The sequence below is a fragment of the Euleptes europaea genome, chromosome 5 (assembly GCF_029931775.1).
Source record: "Euleptes europaea isolate rEulEur1 chromosome 5, rEulEur1.hap1, whole genome shotgun sequence".
Taxonomy (NCBI): domain Eukaryota; kingdom Metazoa; phylum Chordata; class Lepidosauria; order Squamata; family Sphaerodactylidae; genus Euleptes; species Euleptes europaea.
In genome coordinates, this window is record NC_079316.1 from 21218402 (window position 1) to 21233980 (window position 15579).

General features: G+C 45.9%; 1 protein-coding gene across 1 annotated transcript in view; it reads right to left on the reverse strand.

Moving 5' to 3' along the window:
• The window catches only part of LOC130478222 (multiple epidermal growth factor-like domains protein 6), a 239285-nt gene that overhangs the window by 219483 nt on the left and 4223 nt on the right, over window positions 1-15579 (reverse strand). Inside the window, 1 exon segment of the mRNA XM_056850373.1 lies at window positions 15410-15536. Within this exon segment, the coding sequence (XP_056706351.1) occupies window positions 15410-15536 (127 nt within the window).

The window sequence follows — 15579 nt, forward strand, 5'->3', positions numbered from 1 at the left end:
CTAATACTCTAACCCAGGGGTGTCAGCTATAAGGCCCAGGGGCTGGATCCAGCCCCCCAAGAGCTCTTATCCGGCCCAGGAGCCAGCCAAGGCAACTGCCACCACCACCCCGTCCCAATCTGGGCTGGCAAGCCAGCTGTGGGCTCGTCAGCTGAGCGCCCCCCCAGGTGTCAGTTATCACAGACTGCTAAATAAAAGAAAATACTGTAAGAGTGTTATTGTTTTAAGCATGTTTGCATTTTAAGTAAAAAAATAAAGTTTAAAACAATCATTATTTGGCTTTTTTTGTGTCTTTTATAAAGTTGTATCTCCGGTACCTGGTATTAAATTTTATGGTTCACATGGCCCGGCCCAACCAAGTGACATTTATCTCATATCCGGCCCTCGTAACAAATGAGTTTGAAACCCCTGCTATAACCACTACACCATGTTGGCTCTCTTTGAAAATACTTGTTATTACTAGAGAAGTCTCTCCCTGCACTCTATTATAAGCTGAAGGGTTTGGAAGCTACCATTCAGAGAAATGTTTAAGAAAGGCCAGAAGACAAATGTTATAGCCTGTTTCAGGAGGCAGAGTGACATTCGAGGAGGGGTGATTATTCTACACGACACTTTTCTCTGCAGTGGGGACCCAAAGCAACCTATAACGTCATTCTCTCCCCACACACACCGTTTTATCCTCATAACATTGTAAAGTTGAAAGAGAGGGACAGGCATGAGGTCACCAAGCGAGATGCCATGGCCAAGTGGGGATTCGAATCTGGGTCTCACAGACTGTAGTGCCAAGAACAGGCTTCCTTGGGAGGTGGTGAGCTCTCCTTCCCTGGAGATTTTTTAAGCAGAGACTAGATGGCCATCTGTCAGCAATGCTGACTCTATGACCTTAGGTAGATCATGAGAGGGAGGGCATCTTGGCCATCTTCTGGGCATGAAGTATGGGTCACTGGGAGTGTGGAGGGGAGGTAGTTGTGAATTTCCTGCATTGTAAAGGGGGTTGGACTAAATGACCCTGGTGGTCCCTTCCAACTCTATGATTCTATCGCTCTAACAACTACACCACAGGTCCCCAGTATGGTGCCCATGAGGTCCATGGTATCCACCAAAACCTTTCCTGATGGCCACCAAGTGTTTTTAGAAAGTGGGTGGGGCCAGGTAGGGCTTCCGCCCAGCAAGATTTGATTGGCTGCACAGATTTTTAAAAGCATTGCTTTGGCAACAGCTGCTGCCACAGCACAAAGATCTGCTTCACTGTGTGACTGTAGCAGATCTGAGGGAGCCATTCTGTGGCTGCACCCACCACCCCCTGCGCTACACCATGGCAGCTCTGTAGAGGTTAGAGGCAGCAGATGGAGGGAGGACAGATGCCTGGGGAGCAGTCAGTAGCACCTGCCAGTTAGTGCTGGAAACTTTGTCACTCACTGCATTGTGACATCTGCAGCTATACCCTCCCTCCCTCCGCCCCAGAAAAAAAAAAAAAACCCTGTGGGCAACACTATCAACTTAATATTCTTTGGCTTGAGCAAATGTGGAGGCGGTCTATTTTATATGCAACAATGAATGTCTAAAGCATTGGTGTTCATTTGTGAATGCCAACAATTGTTCACAAAGGTTGTCCTGCATCAGAAATCTAAAGACGCACCAGTGAACACAGAAAAGGACCGCCAGTGCAATTTGGTGTACTGCCAACAAACTGAGAACTATTTGCAGACTCTGACAATCAGGAGATGAATTCTGTGAATGCCTGATATCGGCTCCCTGCTTCCCTCATTGTTTTGTTGGAAATCCACCAGTACAGACTGACAAATCACACTGACAGCAGTTGTCAGCCTCCAGTCTTTAGGTTTTCAATCATTCACAAAATTTGTCTGGGATTGTCGGCGTTCGCAGATGAATACCAATTTTGGGGGCATTCTCTGCAACACACAGGCGAAACATCTACCTGCCACAGGTTTCCCAGTAACTGTAAAACCTTTCAGATACTGCATTCTATATCTCCTTTCACGCCCCCCCCCATCATTAACCCGGCAATTTGCCCTAAAATGTTGGACCGATGGCATTTGGATGGAAGTAACAAAACCACCCCCAACCCAAAACCGCCCTTTGGTTTGCTACATCTCTGGGGAAATCTTTGTTCCTGTTCATACTTGTTCGGTGAGCTGTCTCCCCAAATGACAAGGATTTTTTCTTTATCGTCTGTAACGCAAGCGGCTTCGGAGGCCACCAGCATTAACCGTTCTTCGGCAGCAGTTGCTAAAACCACGGGGTTGCCGGCTCCTAATTAGATCCAGCTGCCCCAGCTGTGAGCTCAGTCATATTGAAAGGAGCAGGAATCCAAAGCGGCTGATGGTGGGTCTGGTTCCTGACAGACAGTGTAATTAACTTCGGGGCCGTTCTTGGGGGGTGGGGGGGAGGCAGAGCCGAAAAGGTGCTCGAATGACTGTGACACATTATGGGAGCATAGGAACTGAACCGCTTAATCACCAAACTCGAGGAAACATGGCGGTAATTTTTTTCACAAGGGAAGATAATGAAAGGATGTGTGTTCTTGTTAATTCCGTAGTCTGGAGACACACGGTTAGCAAGTATTGCACCAACACCTGCATCGGTCTGGGAGACTTTAGTATTTGGGCGGGGGCTGAAGAGGAAATAGACTTCTGTGCATTTGCCACTCTGGAGGAGGAGGAGAATAAGGAGAAAAGAAGAGTTGGTTTTTATATGCCGACTTTCTCTACCAATTAAGGGAGACTCAAACCAGCTTACAATCACCTTCCCCTCCCCACAACTGACACCATGTGAGGTTGAGAGAGCTCTAACAAAGTTGTGACTAGCCCAAGGTCACCCAGCTGGCTTCATGTGTAGGAGTGGGAAACAAATCCAGTTCACCAGATTAACCTCCACCGCTCATGTGGAGGAGTGGGGAATCCAACCCGGTTCTCCAGATCAGAGTCCACCACTCCAAACCACTGCTCTTAACCACTACACTACGCTGTCATAATCCCGCCCTGGGTCTATGTGTGCTTACATACATGTAGTGTGTTTGTGTGAACATCTACTGCAGGGGTGTCAAATATAAGGCCCACGGGCCAGATCTGGACCCTTGAGAGCTTTTATCCAGCCCACAAGCCAACCGGGGCAGCCACCATCCCACCACCCTTGATCTGGGCTGACAGGGCACCGCCTGGCCCAACCAAGTGACATTTATGTCATATCCAGCCCTCATAACTATTGAGTTTGACACCCGTGATCTACCATGTTCCTCTTCTTCATGCCACTCACCCCATGTTAAAATCCAGCTCCCCCATTACCTATGATTTGAAGAACACTAGTAAAGGCTGCCTCTGAGCAAGTACAAAGGCCAGAGCTTTCCCAGTTCCTTCAGACCCTTCCCCTGGGCATGAATGTTTGAGTATGAACAAGTGCCTAAGGTGCACAAGGAAGAGTCTGAAGCACAATCTGCTCTCTTGAACAGGAAGACTGTATTGTGACAAATTAAGCCGGAGAACAAGAAATGGAAAATAACTATCACACCTACTGGTTTACAGATCTGAGGAAAATGACAGGAAAAAAATGTAACACTAAGCGAAACTTAACAATACAGAAGATTTACTTCCGACATCCTCCTAGCACATCTGTGGAACAAATACGCATCCTGATCCCCGCCTGCTCCAAGCAGAGGAATCCAACTCCCAGCATTTGAACAAAGACAAATGGGTGTTGCCTGCCTCTTAATCCTTCCGGCTTCAGCTAGCAGAATCTCACCCAATCCAAATTTAGGTTGAATCCCAATTTCCCAGTCAACCCGAGGCACATGTCCCACACATCCCAATATTCAGATAATTTTTTCCAACAACTATCCATCTTGCCCTTTCTGGCAGGTACAGCAAATGCTTCTCTCTCTACAGAAACCCATCTCTTCTCTCTGACCACGTAGACCTATTTTATGACTCTCTTCCCTGGGAAAACAAGTGGCTGTCAGGGTCCCAGGAACTCCTTGGTGCTTTCCAAAGCACCTTATATCTCTGGGGTATGACAGAGACAAAAGAGGTTATAGCTCCACCTACAACTCTTCTATCACAGGGCAAGGGGCTCAGTAGCAGAGCATCCCCGGTTCAACCACTGGCATTTCCAGTTAAAAGGATCAGGTAGTAAGTAGGGTTGCCAGGTCCCTCTTCGCCACTGGTGGGAGGTTTTGGGGGCAGAGACTGAGGAGGGTGGGGTTCAGGGAGGGAAGGGACTTCAGTGCCATAGTGTTCAATTGCCAAAGTGGCCATTTTTTCAGGTGAACTGATCTCTATCGGCTGGAGAGGAGTTGCAATAGCAGGAGATCTCCAGCTCCTACCTGGAGATTGGCACATATTGAATCTGACCATTTGGGGAGGGGCTGTGGCTCAGTGGTAGAGCATCTGCTTGGCATGCAGATGGTCCGAGGTTCAATCCCCAGCATCTCCAGTTAAAGGGATAAGGCAAGTAGGTGATGTGAATGACCTCTGCCTAAGACCCTGGAGAGCTGCTGCCGGTCAGAATGGACAGCACTGAACTTGAGAGACACATGAACACATGAAGCTGCCTTATACTGAATCAGACCCTTGGTCCATCAAAGTCAGTATTGACTACTCAGACTGGCAGCAGCTCTCCGGGGTCTCCGGCTGAGGTCTTTCACATCACCTACTTGCCCCTCCCCAAATGGTCAGATTCAATGCTCTGCCTCACCAATTTCATCATCTTCCGGGCAATCTCAAAATGCAGGGGAGCCTGGCTGGTTTCTAGAATGCATCTTCTTAGCTCTTGCATTCTGGCCAAAGATAACCAAGAAAGCCACTGGGAGACCTTGTTCCAGCCCCCCCTCCTTCCTCTCTCGCTCTCCAACTCAGCAGTCGGGATCAGGACTCTTGGTCACAGACCCCTATAGAGCTGCTATTTGGAAGAACCTGCTGCTGGTACACACGTGTAGACAACGAAGCTGCCATGCAGCTTTTTTTTTAGGGGCGGGGGAGAGATTCGGGGTTTGCTATTTTATTCTGGTTTTAACTAGAAATGCTTTTGAACTATTATTGCAAGCTGCCTTGAACCACAAGGAAAGGTTGGGTAGAGATGTTTGAATGAATGAATAAATCAGTTTCAGTCACCTTTAATGGCATGATAATAAAAATAGTAACAAAAATACATAAATCTCCATATTCCATACTCACAATTCAACAGTATAACTAAAAAGTAACCATCAATTTAGAACTCTTCAGCATTAGATGCTATAATAATACGTTCTCCTGAGAGACAAGTAAAAAACCAAGACTTAATGTCCAGCACAGCTGTCACCAGCACCCATTTATGTATTCTATCCCAGAATCTATAGATTGCCTCGGTTGGTTTTATTATTTGTTTGTTTCTTTACCCTTTATTTTGTTTTTGATAACAATCGCCGGGAATTCTGCCACATATTCGGAAACAGAAGGTATCCTATCCGCTAGTATGATGAGTCTTTTAAAGACACAAGGTGAGGGTTAATTAGTTCTAATCGTTGTTTATGATACAAGGGACAGTAGAAGAGAATATGCTCTACTGATTCTGGTTCTTTCAAACGACAGCTGAATGAATACATATAAATAAAAGGTTTCTTGGGGGAATCCACCGTTTCTCTGACCGTTGGCTTGTTCCTCGCTACAGTACACCTCCGGCTTCTCAGCTTGTGCCTCCTGTCCGTACGTCTCTTGGCTTGTGGCCCACAGGCCTAGACTTGACACAGATGTGCTCATAATTCTGCCTACCCCCTTCCTATCATGTGACTGATGACACATGGCTTCCTATCATTCGCTTGCTGCTTAGGGCATTCCAGGTCTCGCTAGCCTAATCTGTCGTAAGGATAACATACGGGGGTGGGGGGGGGTGTTCTATAACTCCATCTGAGCTGCTTGGAAGAAGATCAGAATAAAAATAAGTAAACAAACAAATAAAAATGTGGAAGATGGGAGATCTTCCGCCTGACCCAGACACTGGGATCAGCAAGATTTAGATCTCCAGCTGAGATGTCTACAAGGGCTCCATTTCGATTTCTCTGCTCAGCTGAAAAGCAACTCATGATTTACATGGGAGGAGGGGGAAATAAAGCACTACAATTTATTTGCCCTGACCTGGATGGCCCAGGCTAGCCTGATCTCATCAGATCTCGGAAGCTAAGCAGGGTTGGCCCTTGTTAGTATTTGGATGGGAGACCACCAAGAGACCACCAAGAGAGTCTAGGTTGCTACCTAGAGTTAGGCAATGGCAAATCACCTCTGTTCATCTCTTGCCTTGAAAACCCCTATGGGGGTCACCATAAGTCAGCTGCAACTTGATGGTACTTTCCACCATCACTATTTATTTACTTCACACACCCTTTCTCCCCTCCTCAACTGTATCCTCTGAGTAACCCCATGAGATACCTTCGGCTCAGAGTATGCGACTGGACTAGGGTCATCCTGCAAGCTCCAACACCAGAGTGGAGATTCAAACTTGGTTATTCCAGACCCTAGTCTGACACTCTAACCACCACAGTGGGGGGGGGGGGATCTGCCCAGCCTTCCACATCATAACCCCTATATCTACCACATTTTTATCCAGATCTTCTTCCAAGAAGCTCATAGCAGTGTATGCTGAACACATGAACCTGCCTTATACTGAATCAGACCCTTGGTCCATCAAAGTCAGAATTGTCAACTCAGACTGACAGCAGCTCTCCAGGGTCTCAGGCAGAGGTCTTTCGCATCACCTACTTGCCTAGTCCCTATAACTGGAGATGGTGGGGATTGAACCTGGGAGCTTCTGCATGACAAGCAGATGCTCTACCACTGAGCCACGGCCCCTCCCCAAAATACCCTGGTTCTGTAAGCAAACTCCAAAGGGAAAGTGTCACACCGGGGATTGAACTTGGGACCTTCTGCATGCCAAGCAGATGCTCTACCACTGAACCACAGTCCCTCCCCTCTTCCAGTTTACCTTAACCGGACCTTGAGGGTTGTTATGAGGCCAAGAAAGTGACTGGCCCAAGGCCTGCCAACGAGCCTAAGGGCCATGCAGGAATTTGAACCTGGGTCCTAATCAGACACCCTACCCACTGTACCACACTGGCTCTTGGGAATAGTGTTGTAATGGCCCAGGCCAACCATCAGGGGCCTTAAAGTTCTCTCTCCTGGGGTTACTGAAACAGACTCTCCTGTCACATGGGTCACAAAGATGGGCACTTCATGGGTAACGTCGGCAGCAAAAGCTGCCATACCCCATTCCCCACCCCCCTGCCCCCATTCTTTCTCTGGCCGTGTTTGTTTCCTTGTAGACCTAAGAATTGCAACTGGCAGCAGCTGAAGCAGCACACATTTATTTCTAGTTAGTCCAGCTTCGCCCAGCCAACAAAGTAAACAGCCCCTTCTATCTCCTGCATTAAGGATGCATTTGTTCTCAACTGGTTATTCTCGAGGCCATTTGCCGCTGTCACATTTGTTTGGCACTTTGTGGTTCACCTGCCCGCCTACCCGTTGGCTCTGCGCTAATAGCTGTAAAGTTCAGGTACTCAAGGGCAGTTTGTCAAGATGTGAGGATTAATATCTTGTCACATCTGGGAAGGAAGCAGGCGATGATTTTTCAATCTGCGTTTTACAGTTTCCATTGCAAATGTCCAAGCTTCATGCCTCCTACCCTTTTCTTAGCGCTGCTGGAGAGAGCTTTAATACAGGGTGTGTGTGTGTGTGTGTGTTATGTTAGCGATGGAGAAGAAGGAAGGTTAAGTGATCTTACTCTGCAACTTTTAAGCAGGAAATAGCAAAACATACGTAGGACCATAATTCCTTGTGGTACATTTCAGCAACCTTGAACATTTTCACCAAGAACATTTAATATATAGTCAGAGTCCAAAGATTTTCATCTAATAAAAATGAGCGTGATCAATGAGCAAAAGAGAAGCCCTGTCAGATTGGACCAACTGGTCCTGTTAGTCCAGCCAGCCTGATGCGCCCATAAAAGAGGCACAGACGCCAAACAGCCAGTATACAAAAGCACATTGTCTGAACATGGAGGTTCGATTTAGCCATCCTGGCTAATAGCCACGGGTGGACTTATTTTTTATAACATTTGCCTGACCTCCTTTTAGAGTCATCTTAACCATGACTGCATCATACAGACTGAATTAGTTATGTGTGGTGTGAAGGGCTCTCTCTCCTGCCCCTATTTACTGTCAGCTTCATCAGAGGGTCTTGAAGTTGTAGTAAGTTCCCTGCAGTCACTGCCCTAAACCAAACATAGGTTTGGATCCTGCAAAAAATCTCTGCTGACAGAAGGTGAATTTATATGAGCTGCAGAGGGCTTCTTTGCCTTCCCCCTCCCATGGTAGTCCAACGTGCCCCACAAAATGCTATTCCTAGAAGGCAGTGGACCCCCCAAGGGAAAAATATGAAGAGATGGCCAGAGTTGGACAATGGGATAAGGGAAATTGGCAAACTTCCCCCCACACCATTCTCAGCTGCAGCCAACCCATAATTTAAAAAACTTCTATTATGTTTCCTCTCTCCTTTAAGTAGCCTTTTTTCCCTAAACTGAAAAGACCCAAATTCTTTAGCCTTTCCTTACAGGGAAGATCATCCAATGATAATCTTGGTTGCTCTTTTCTGCACTTTTATTCAGCTCTACAATATCCTTTTGAAGACAGCATGATAACTATAAACAGTCTCTCACACATCCACACATTTTTTAATTTGTTTTGTCCTTTTCATCTTTGTTGCCTGTTTTTCAGATTGACTTGGATAGTAAGGTGCAAGTCTCTGTTGCATAATGGATAGATTGTTGGCTTGAAATTAGAGAAACCTAGGTTCAAATCCTGACCTTCCTGAACTCAAGAGCGATAGTTGTTCAACTGGACACAGGCTCTCTGCCTTTGGCTTCCCTGCCAGGGCCCTGTGTACAATCCAGGCAGGAAAGCCATCAACAGACCTACAACCTTGACTGCATCGCCATCCATGCACTGCAAAGCTGCCCTTAAATTGTGGCTTGTCATGCAGCTCTTAAAAGCACCAGAGCCAAAAAGTAGCATCAATAGCAGAAAATAACTTTGTCAATTACTAAGGGTCCACCTTTTCACAACATAGAGATACAGTTATAGAATAGCTGCCTAGGCTGAATTTATGCTATTCAAACACCTGTTGAATGCAGAAGGTCCTGGGGGGGGGGTCAGACAGAGCATCCCGAATGGGACATAATTCTCTTATTGAAGGCGGATCTCCCGGAGCAAAGAAATGCAGTGGAAGATGACGAATTGCATCATTTTAATTCTACCACTGGCATTCAGCCTTTTCTCTGCATGCTGTCGTAAGGGATACGCTGATGCCCCTTACAAACCCTTTTTAAAAACAGGACCCAATTCAGCTATGCCATGCCACAAATGACAATTTAGTGCTATGAAGAGCCATAGTTAGATTTTTTTAAACCCTTTTTTTGCCGGCCTGATGAACACTGGAGAAAACCTGATGATTCTCTCCAGCTAATGGTTTGTTAAATAAACAGCAGCTTTAATTCAGCAACCAACGGGGGTTTCTTTGCTGTCTTGCAGGATTCCCCTCCACCCCCACACTCTGACCTCTGCCAGGGAGATGCACTTCAACACAGGCCCACAGCCCTTCAGTTTCATCCCCCACGCTGCAGTCTTGGCAAGCCCCTCACTCCCTTCCCCAGCAATAATCCTCACCAAGTTCCCACAATCATTTTAGCCCTTCGAGAAGGTCAGGAATAACCACAAGCGTCGTGACAGGGCTCCCTCCTAGCAACTGGGAAGGTTTGCTTCGGCGGGAAAGCCGTGTTTGCCCCGTGCAAACACCAAGGTCACTGGGAGGCTGGAGAGCTGACAGCATGAAACGAGTCGTTTCTCTCTCGTTAAAACGAGCAGCCCTCGCTTTTACTGCATGAAAACGTCGATGCTTTCTGGAAACTGTTCGGGTCAGAGGCTTCCAGAACACGCTGCAAAGACTTCAATTCAGCGAAAAATTTACCAAAGAGAAAACGGTCTTGAGGGATATTTCGAGCCGCCTGCTGCAATTGTGTCATGAATGGCTATCAGGATTTTCTATCCCCCCCACCCTCCCACACACCTTTGGTAGAAAAAAAAATGATGCTTACAACACTTTTAAACCAGCGTTTACTGGTAATAATCTAGTTAACGCAGTCTGCTTCCACATAGACATGATTCTCTGTTGCATACTCATTCTACCGGGAATGCAAAGACATTTGTAGCAGCAATGCTAGGATCCACACAGAGGGACCCTCTTTTCTTCCCTCCATTTCCCCTTATCTCTAGAGGACTTTTTTGCCATTTTGGTAACCAGCAGTAGCTATATCGCTGTCATGTAATTATGCTATAGCAATATAATTACTGATTTAATAATGTGAGCCAACAAAAAGCCAACTGTGATATGTATGGGGGGCAGGCTGCAGGCACAATGGGAGACAGCGGCCGATATGGAAATCTGCACCTTCCTGTCCACATGGTAAGCAAACCTTTTTTTGAGTGAGACCTTTTCAGAAAGATTGTACCAAAGCTGAGTTTTGGAAAGAACAGACCAAAGTAAAGGAAGCCGTGGGGGTGCGTCACGGCAGGACAACGGGGCGATCAAGTCGTGTGAATGAAAAGTAGAAAAAGAAGCTGAAGTTTCAGATGGAAGCAAAACTCTCAAGTGGACACAGCCTAGATTGCTGTATGTCGCACTTGCTTGGAATCAGCACCATGTCCAGGTCTGCTAAGAAGAAAACTAGGATCCAAATTGGAGCAAACTAGAGTTACTTCACATCCATAAAGCTACTTGTGCTTGGTTTGAAGGCAGCAGAGAGAGCAGCAGTTTGCTGGTGGGAACAGCTATTTTTAAAAAGACGACTGTCTTTGAAATTTTAATCCATTTCATTTCAAGAAAAAAATGGCTCCTAGAGCTAAAAAAAAAAGCAACAGAACTAAAAAGTAAAAACAAGCAAGCCGTGCACCTCTGTTTGTTACCAAGCGAGAAACTACCTCATCCCAAATTGTAATCCTTTATTTATTCAGTAAAACTTTTACTGTTAGTAAAATTCCAACGAAATTCAAAGATGTATAGGGATTACTTTTCCACCTTGCTGTTCTGCAAGCCTCGTTCTTCTAATCATAATCAAAATAACTCCAATATTGAAATACCGCCCGTTTCTGGCTTACGAAATACACCATAACAGCTCGCAGGGAGTCATTAGGCTTCATCTCATAAATTGCTGGGGAATGGCTCCCTATTACAGATTACGACACCCCTGGGCTGTCCTCAGTTATGTCAGGGAACTGTTGAAAGCCTTCCACACACCACAGCTCAATCCAATGCATTAATAATGGCTCTGTTTTCAAAAAGCAACTCACTACCCATTTCCTCCCTGTGCAGCCAATGGCTGACAAAGATGCCCAATAACTAGGGTTGCCAACCTCCAGGTACTGGCTGGAGATCTCCTGCTATAACAACTGATCTGCAGCCGATAGAGATCAGTTCACCTGGAGAAAATGGCTGCTTTGGCAACTGGACTCTATGGCATTGAAGTACCTCCCCTCTCCAAACCCTGCCCTTTTCAGGCTCTGCCCCAAAAACCTCCCATTAGTGTTGAAGAGGGACCTGGCAACCCTACCAATAACTAGATTAAAAAGACGGCTCAGGTTAGAAAAGTACATTCCAACACACTTTGGTATTTAGGAAAAATCAAATCTTTCCTTTCTATATGTCCAAATAGACCTACGTGGGTTGCGTTGATAGTCCACCATTCTGCAGTCATGGAACTCAAGGCAGAATGTACAGGGTACAAAAGAACATAAGAAAAGCCATGCTGGATGAGACCAAGGCCCATCAAGTAAAGCAGTCTGTTCACACAGTGGCCAACCAGGTGCCTGTAGGAAGCCCACAAACAAGACGGCTGCAGCAGAATTATCCTGCCTGTGTTCCACAGCACCTAATACAATTTGCATGCTCCCCATAAAGGATATGCAGTTTCTCTCCAATTAGTAACCATAAGAACATAAAAAGGCTATGCTGGATCAGACCAAGGTCCATCAAGTCCAGGAGTCTGTTCACAGGGAGGCCAACCAGGTGGCTCTAAGAAGCCCACAAACAAGACGACTGCAGCAGCGTTAGTCTGCCTGTGTTCCACAGTACCTAATATGATAGGCATGCTCCTTTGATACTAGAGAGAATAGGCATGCATCATGACTAGTATTCATTTTGGCTAGTAGCCATGGATAGCCTTCTCCTCCATGAACATGTCTGCTCCCCTCTTAAAGCCTTCCAAGTTGGCAGCCATCACCACATCCTGGGGCAGGGAGTTCCACAATTTAACTATGTGTTGGGTGAAGAAATACTTGTTTTTATCTATTTTGAATCTCTCCCTAGCCATCTCCTATCCAGGCACTGACCAGAATCAGACTTGCTTCGCTTCAGTTCTCACATGTGTCATTTCGATACGTCTGAAGAAGGAGATCTAGCCTAGGCAGGCTCATGCCACAAGATGTTGAGCACCCTGTGAAAGACAGTACAAGTAATAAACTTAAGTTACTTTCACCCCTGGTGGCTATGCTCCTTGATGCAACCCACCTTAGATTAGGACATGGTCCATTTGTGGGTCATTACCAACTGAAGACCAACGATACAGATGTTATTGGTGGACAGTGACATCAAGTAGCAGCCAATTTATGATGACGCTGTAAGGTTTTCAAGGCACGAGACTAACAGAGGTGGTTTACCATTGCCTGCCTCTGCGTAGCGACCCTGTTCTTCCCTGGTGGTCTCCCATCCAAGTACTAACCAGGGCCAACCCTGCTTAGCTTCTGAGATCTAATGAGATTGGGCTAGTCTGGGCCAAGCAGATCAGAGGCAGACATTACTAGTAGTATGAAAATGAAGATATCCTTACACGACCAATAAGATCTTAATCACATGGACCGGATACTGATTTTGTATCGGGAAGTAGTTGGCACAAACCAAGAATGCAGCAGATCTCACAGTTCTTTCCCAAGACAACCAACTCCCATTTCACGAGTGTTTTCCACCACAGAGACAGTATTTCAACCCTACTCAAGATCTTCACCCCAATTCAGCTTCACTATAAAAGCGCTGTTTATAAGTTCCGTAGCAACTTCAGAACACACAGCTGGTAGAGCTGTTTGCAACAGTTACGGGGGCTTTTGCATTCCTTTCTGAGAACAAATGACCCTTAACCACTACTTAAGAGTGGATTTCTTTTCACCTATAGTATCTGATTTGCAGATCTACTGCTGGCAGCTTCCCAACAGCCACTAACAAATAACAGAACTCTAGAAACGAGGACTGTGGAAATTCCATTTGGACGCTCAGCAGTCGGTAGAAAGTGAGCAGACCCACCAAGATAAAAAAACCCTCCTCTGCTGCAAAGAACCAGAAACGGCAGACGAAGAGACATTGTTCTTATGGCGTCGTGTCAGCGCTTGTCAGCTCACCAGGAAACAACCACTGCACAATCTTGTTTGGATTCCAGGATCAGGCCTTATCGCTGCACGCGTGGTAGCTCCAACAGTTCCCCCGCCTTTGAATGCCATATGTCTGGCCTGCTCCGGGGAATGCCTTAGCGCTTAGACATTAAAAGTAATCACCACATTGACAATTGGAGATTTGAAGCATCGCTCCGGGTTCCTCTGGCATTCCCCTGTCGAAGCCGAAGGGAGCACTAAAGTTTCCGCTGAAGTCGACACTGTGCAGATGCTGATGGAGACACACAGCCCTGTTTTGGGGTTTCCATCAGAATTATCTACATCTGTTAGCAATTTTATGGTTTCTTTTTATATTGAGAATCTCACAGTATTTTTCTATTACTGTATTTCTTTGTATGTATTGATTTATCTAGGAATGTTAATATCCCACCTTTCTCCCAGTGAGAACCCAAGTCAGGTAAACAAGATATAAAATGTAAAAAATATTAATTTAACAAATAAAATAGAGTGGTAAACTGCAGTACTGCAGTCAAAGCTCTGCTCACGACCTAAGCTCAATCCTGACGGAAGTTGGTTTCAGGTAGCCGGCTCAAGGTTGACTCAGCCTTCCATCTTTCCAAGGTTGGTAAAATGAGTACCCAGCTTGCTGGGGGTAGAGTGTAAGATGACTGGGGAAGGCACTGGAAAACCTCCCGTAAACCTCCTAGTAAATGTCGGGATGTGGCATCACCCCATAGGTCAGTAATGACCTGGTGCTTGCACAGGGGACTACCTTTAATTAAACAAAATGTACAAATAATCATCAATTGAAATTAACACCAATAATTAAAAACAGATAACTAAGCGAGCTTCAGAGCCCATTCAAGTGGCCCCCTAAGTTCTTTTAAATAATTATGGGGGTTACCGCACTTTGTATTTCCAGCGATGTATTAAGAGTTTGAAAATGTTATAAAAACATCGCTTTAAAAGGGTTTTTGGATACCACAGCTTATAAATGGTTGGAAGGCGTCTTCACAGCTAAAGGGGCCAAACAAAGTGCGAACAGTATTTTTTATAACATTTTCAAACTCTTAATACATCGCTGGGAATACAAGTGCGGTAACCCCCTCTGTCTTGCCGCTGTGCCAAAGGCCCTGAGTATCAGTGCCTCCCTCACCTCTTCCGGGAGTATGTTTCATAGTGGCCCCGACCACCACAGAGCACATCCTCAGGAGTTAGGATAGTCTATATTACTTTCTGAGCCACCAGAAAGCTGGTCTCTGGAGAGGCGGCATGTAAATGTTCTAAATAAATAAACTCTACACTGCATCTGTAAAGACATCTGTAAAGGTTTCTATTCATGCAGGAAAAAATGACTCACCCAATTCCCTCTGGGCGATTTAATTTTAGCATGAATGATGATCACATCAGAGTCAATGAATTACACCGGTGAACATTGTGGAAGGAGAACACTCTCACATTATGGATATCCACAACCGTATATGTGGCCACCTAACTCAACTCCAGCACCCTTAATGGAGGTGGGTAGGGAAAGATTTCATTCAGGAAGTTAATCACTGGCAAATGCTTTTAGACCAGATTATTTATCTGGAGACCCCAGCATCACCCTTCCTTCTCCCCTTCCAACTCTGCTCATCTATAAACCAACAAGACCCAAGGGTATTAGTCGTACAAGCGAAGTGACCGTCTGCAAACCCCACACAACCACAGAGCTTCTGCCTGAAATGTCCAAGAGTTACTATTAGAGTTATGCATAACCTCACACCCTAAGATTCGGGGGTTGGCGTCGTCCCTTGTGGCTGCCATTTGGGGGTTGGGCCCACCATCCACTGTGAGAATTCCAAAGGTCCTCACAGACTCAAGAAGGTTGGGGACCCCTGATCTAAGGTTATGTTCTCACCTAAGCAGACAGTGTGAGAAGCGGACCCAATACTGTACAACCCAACACTTACCATGCAGGCATCCAGCTTCATCATCCTTTTTCCTGCCCCAGCCAGGACAACACTTAAAGATGATGTGATGTTCCATGCTGTACACTTGCTTATAGATGGTATAGTAGTGTGTCCTATAAAATATTTTATCACAAAAAAAGGTAAAGAACAGTCCTA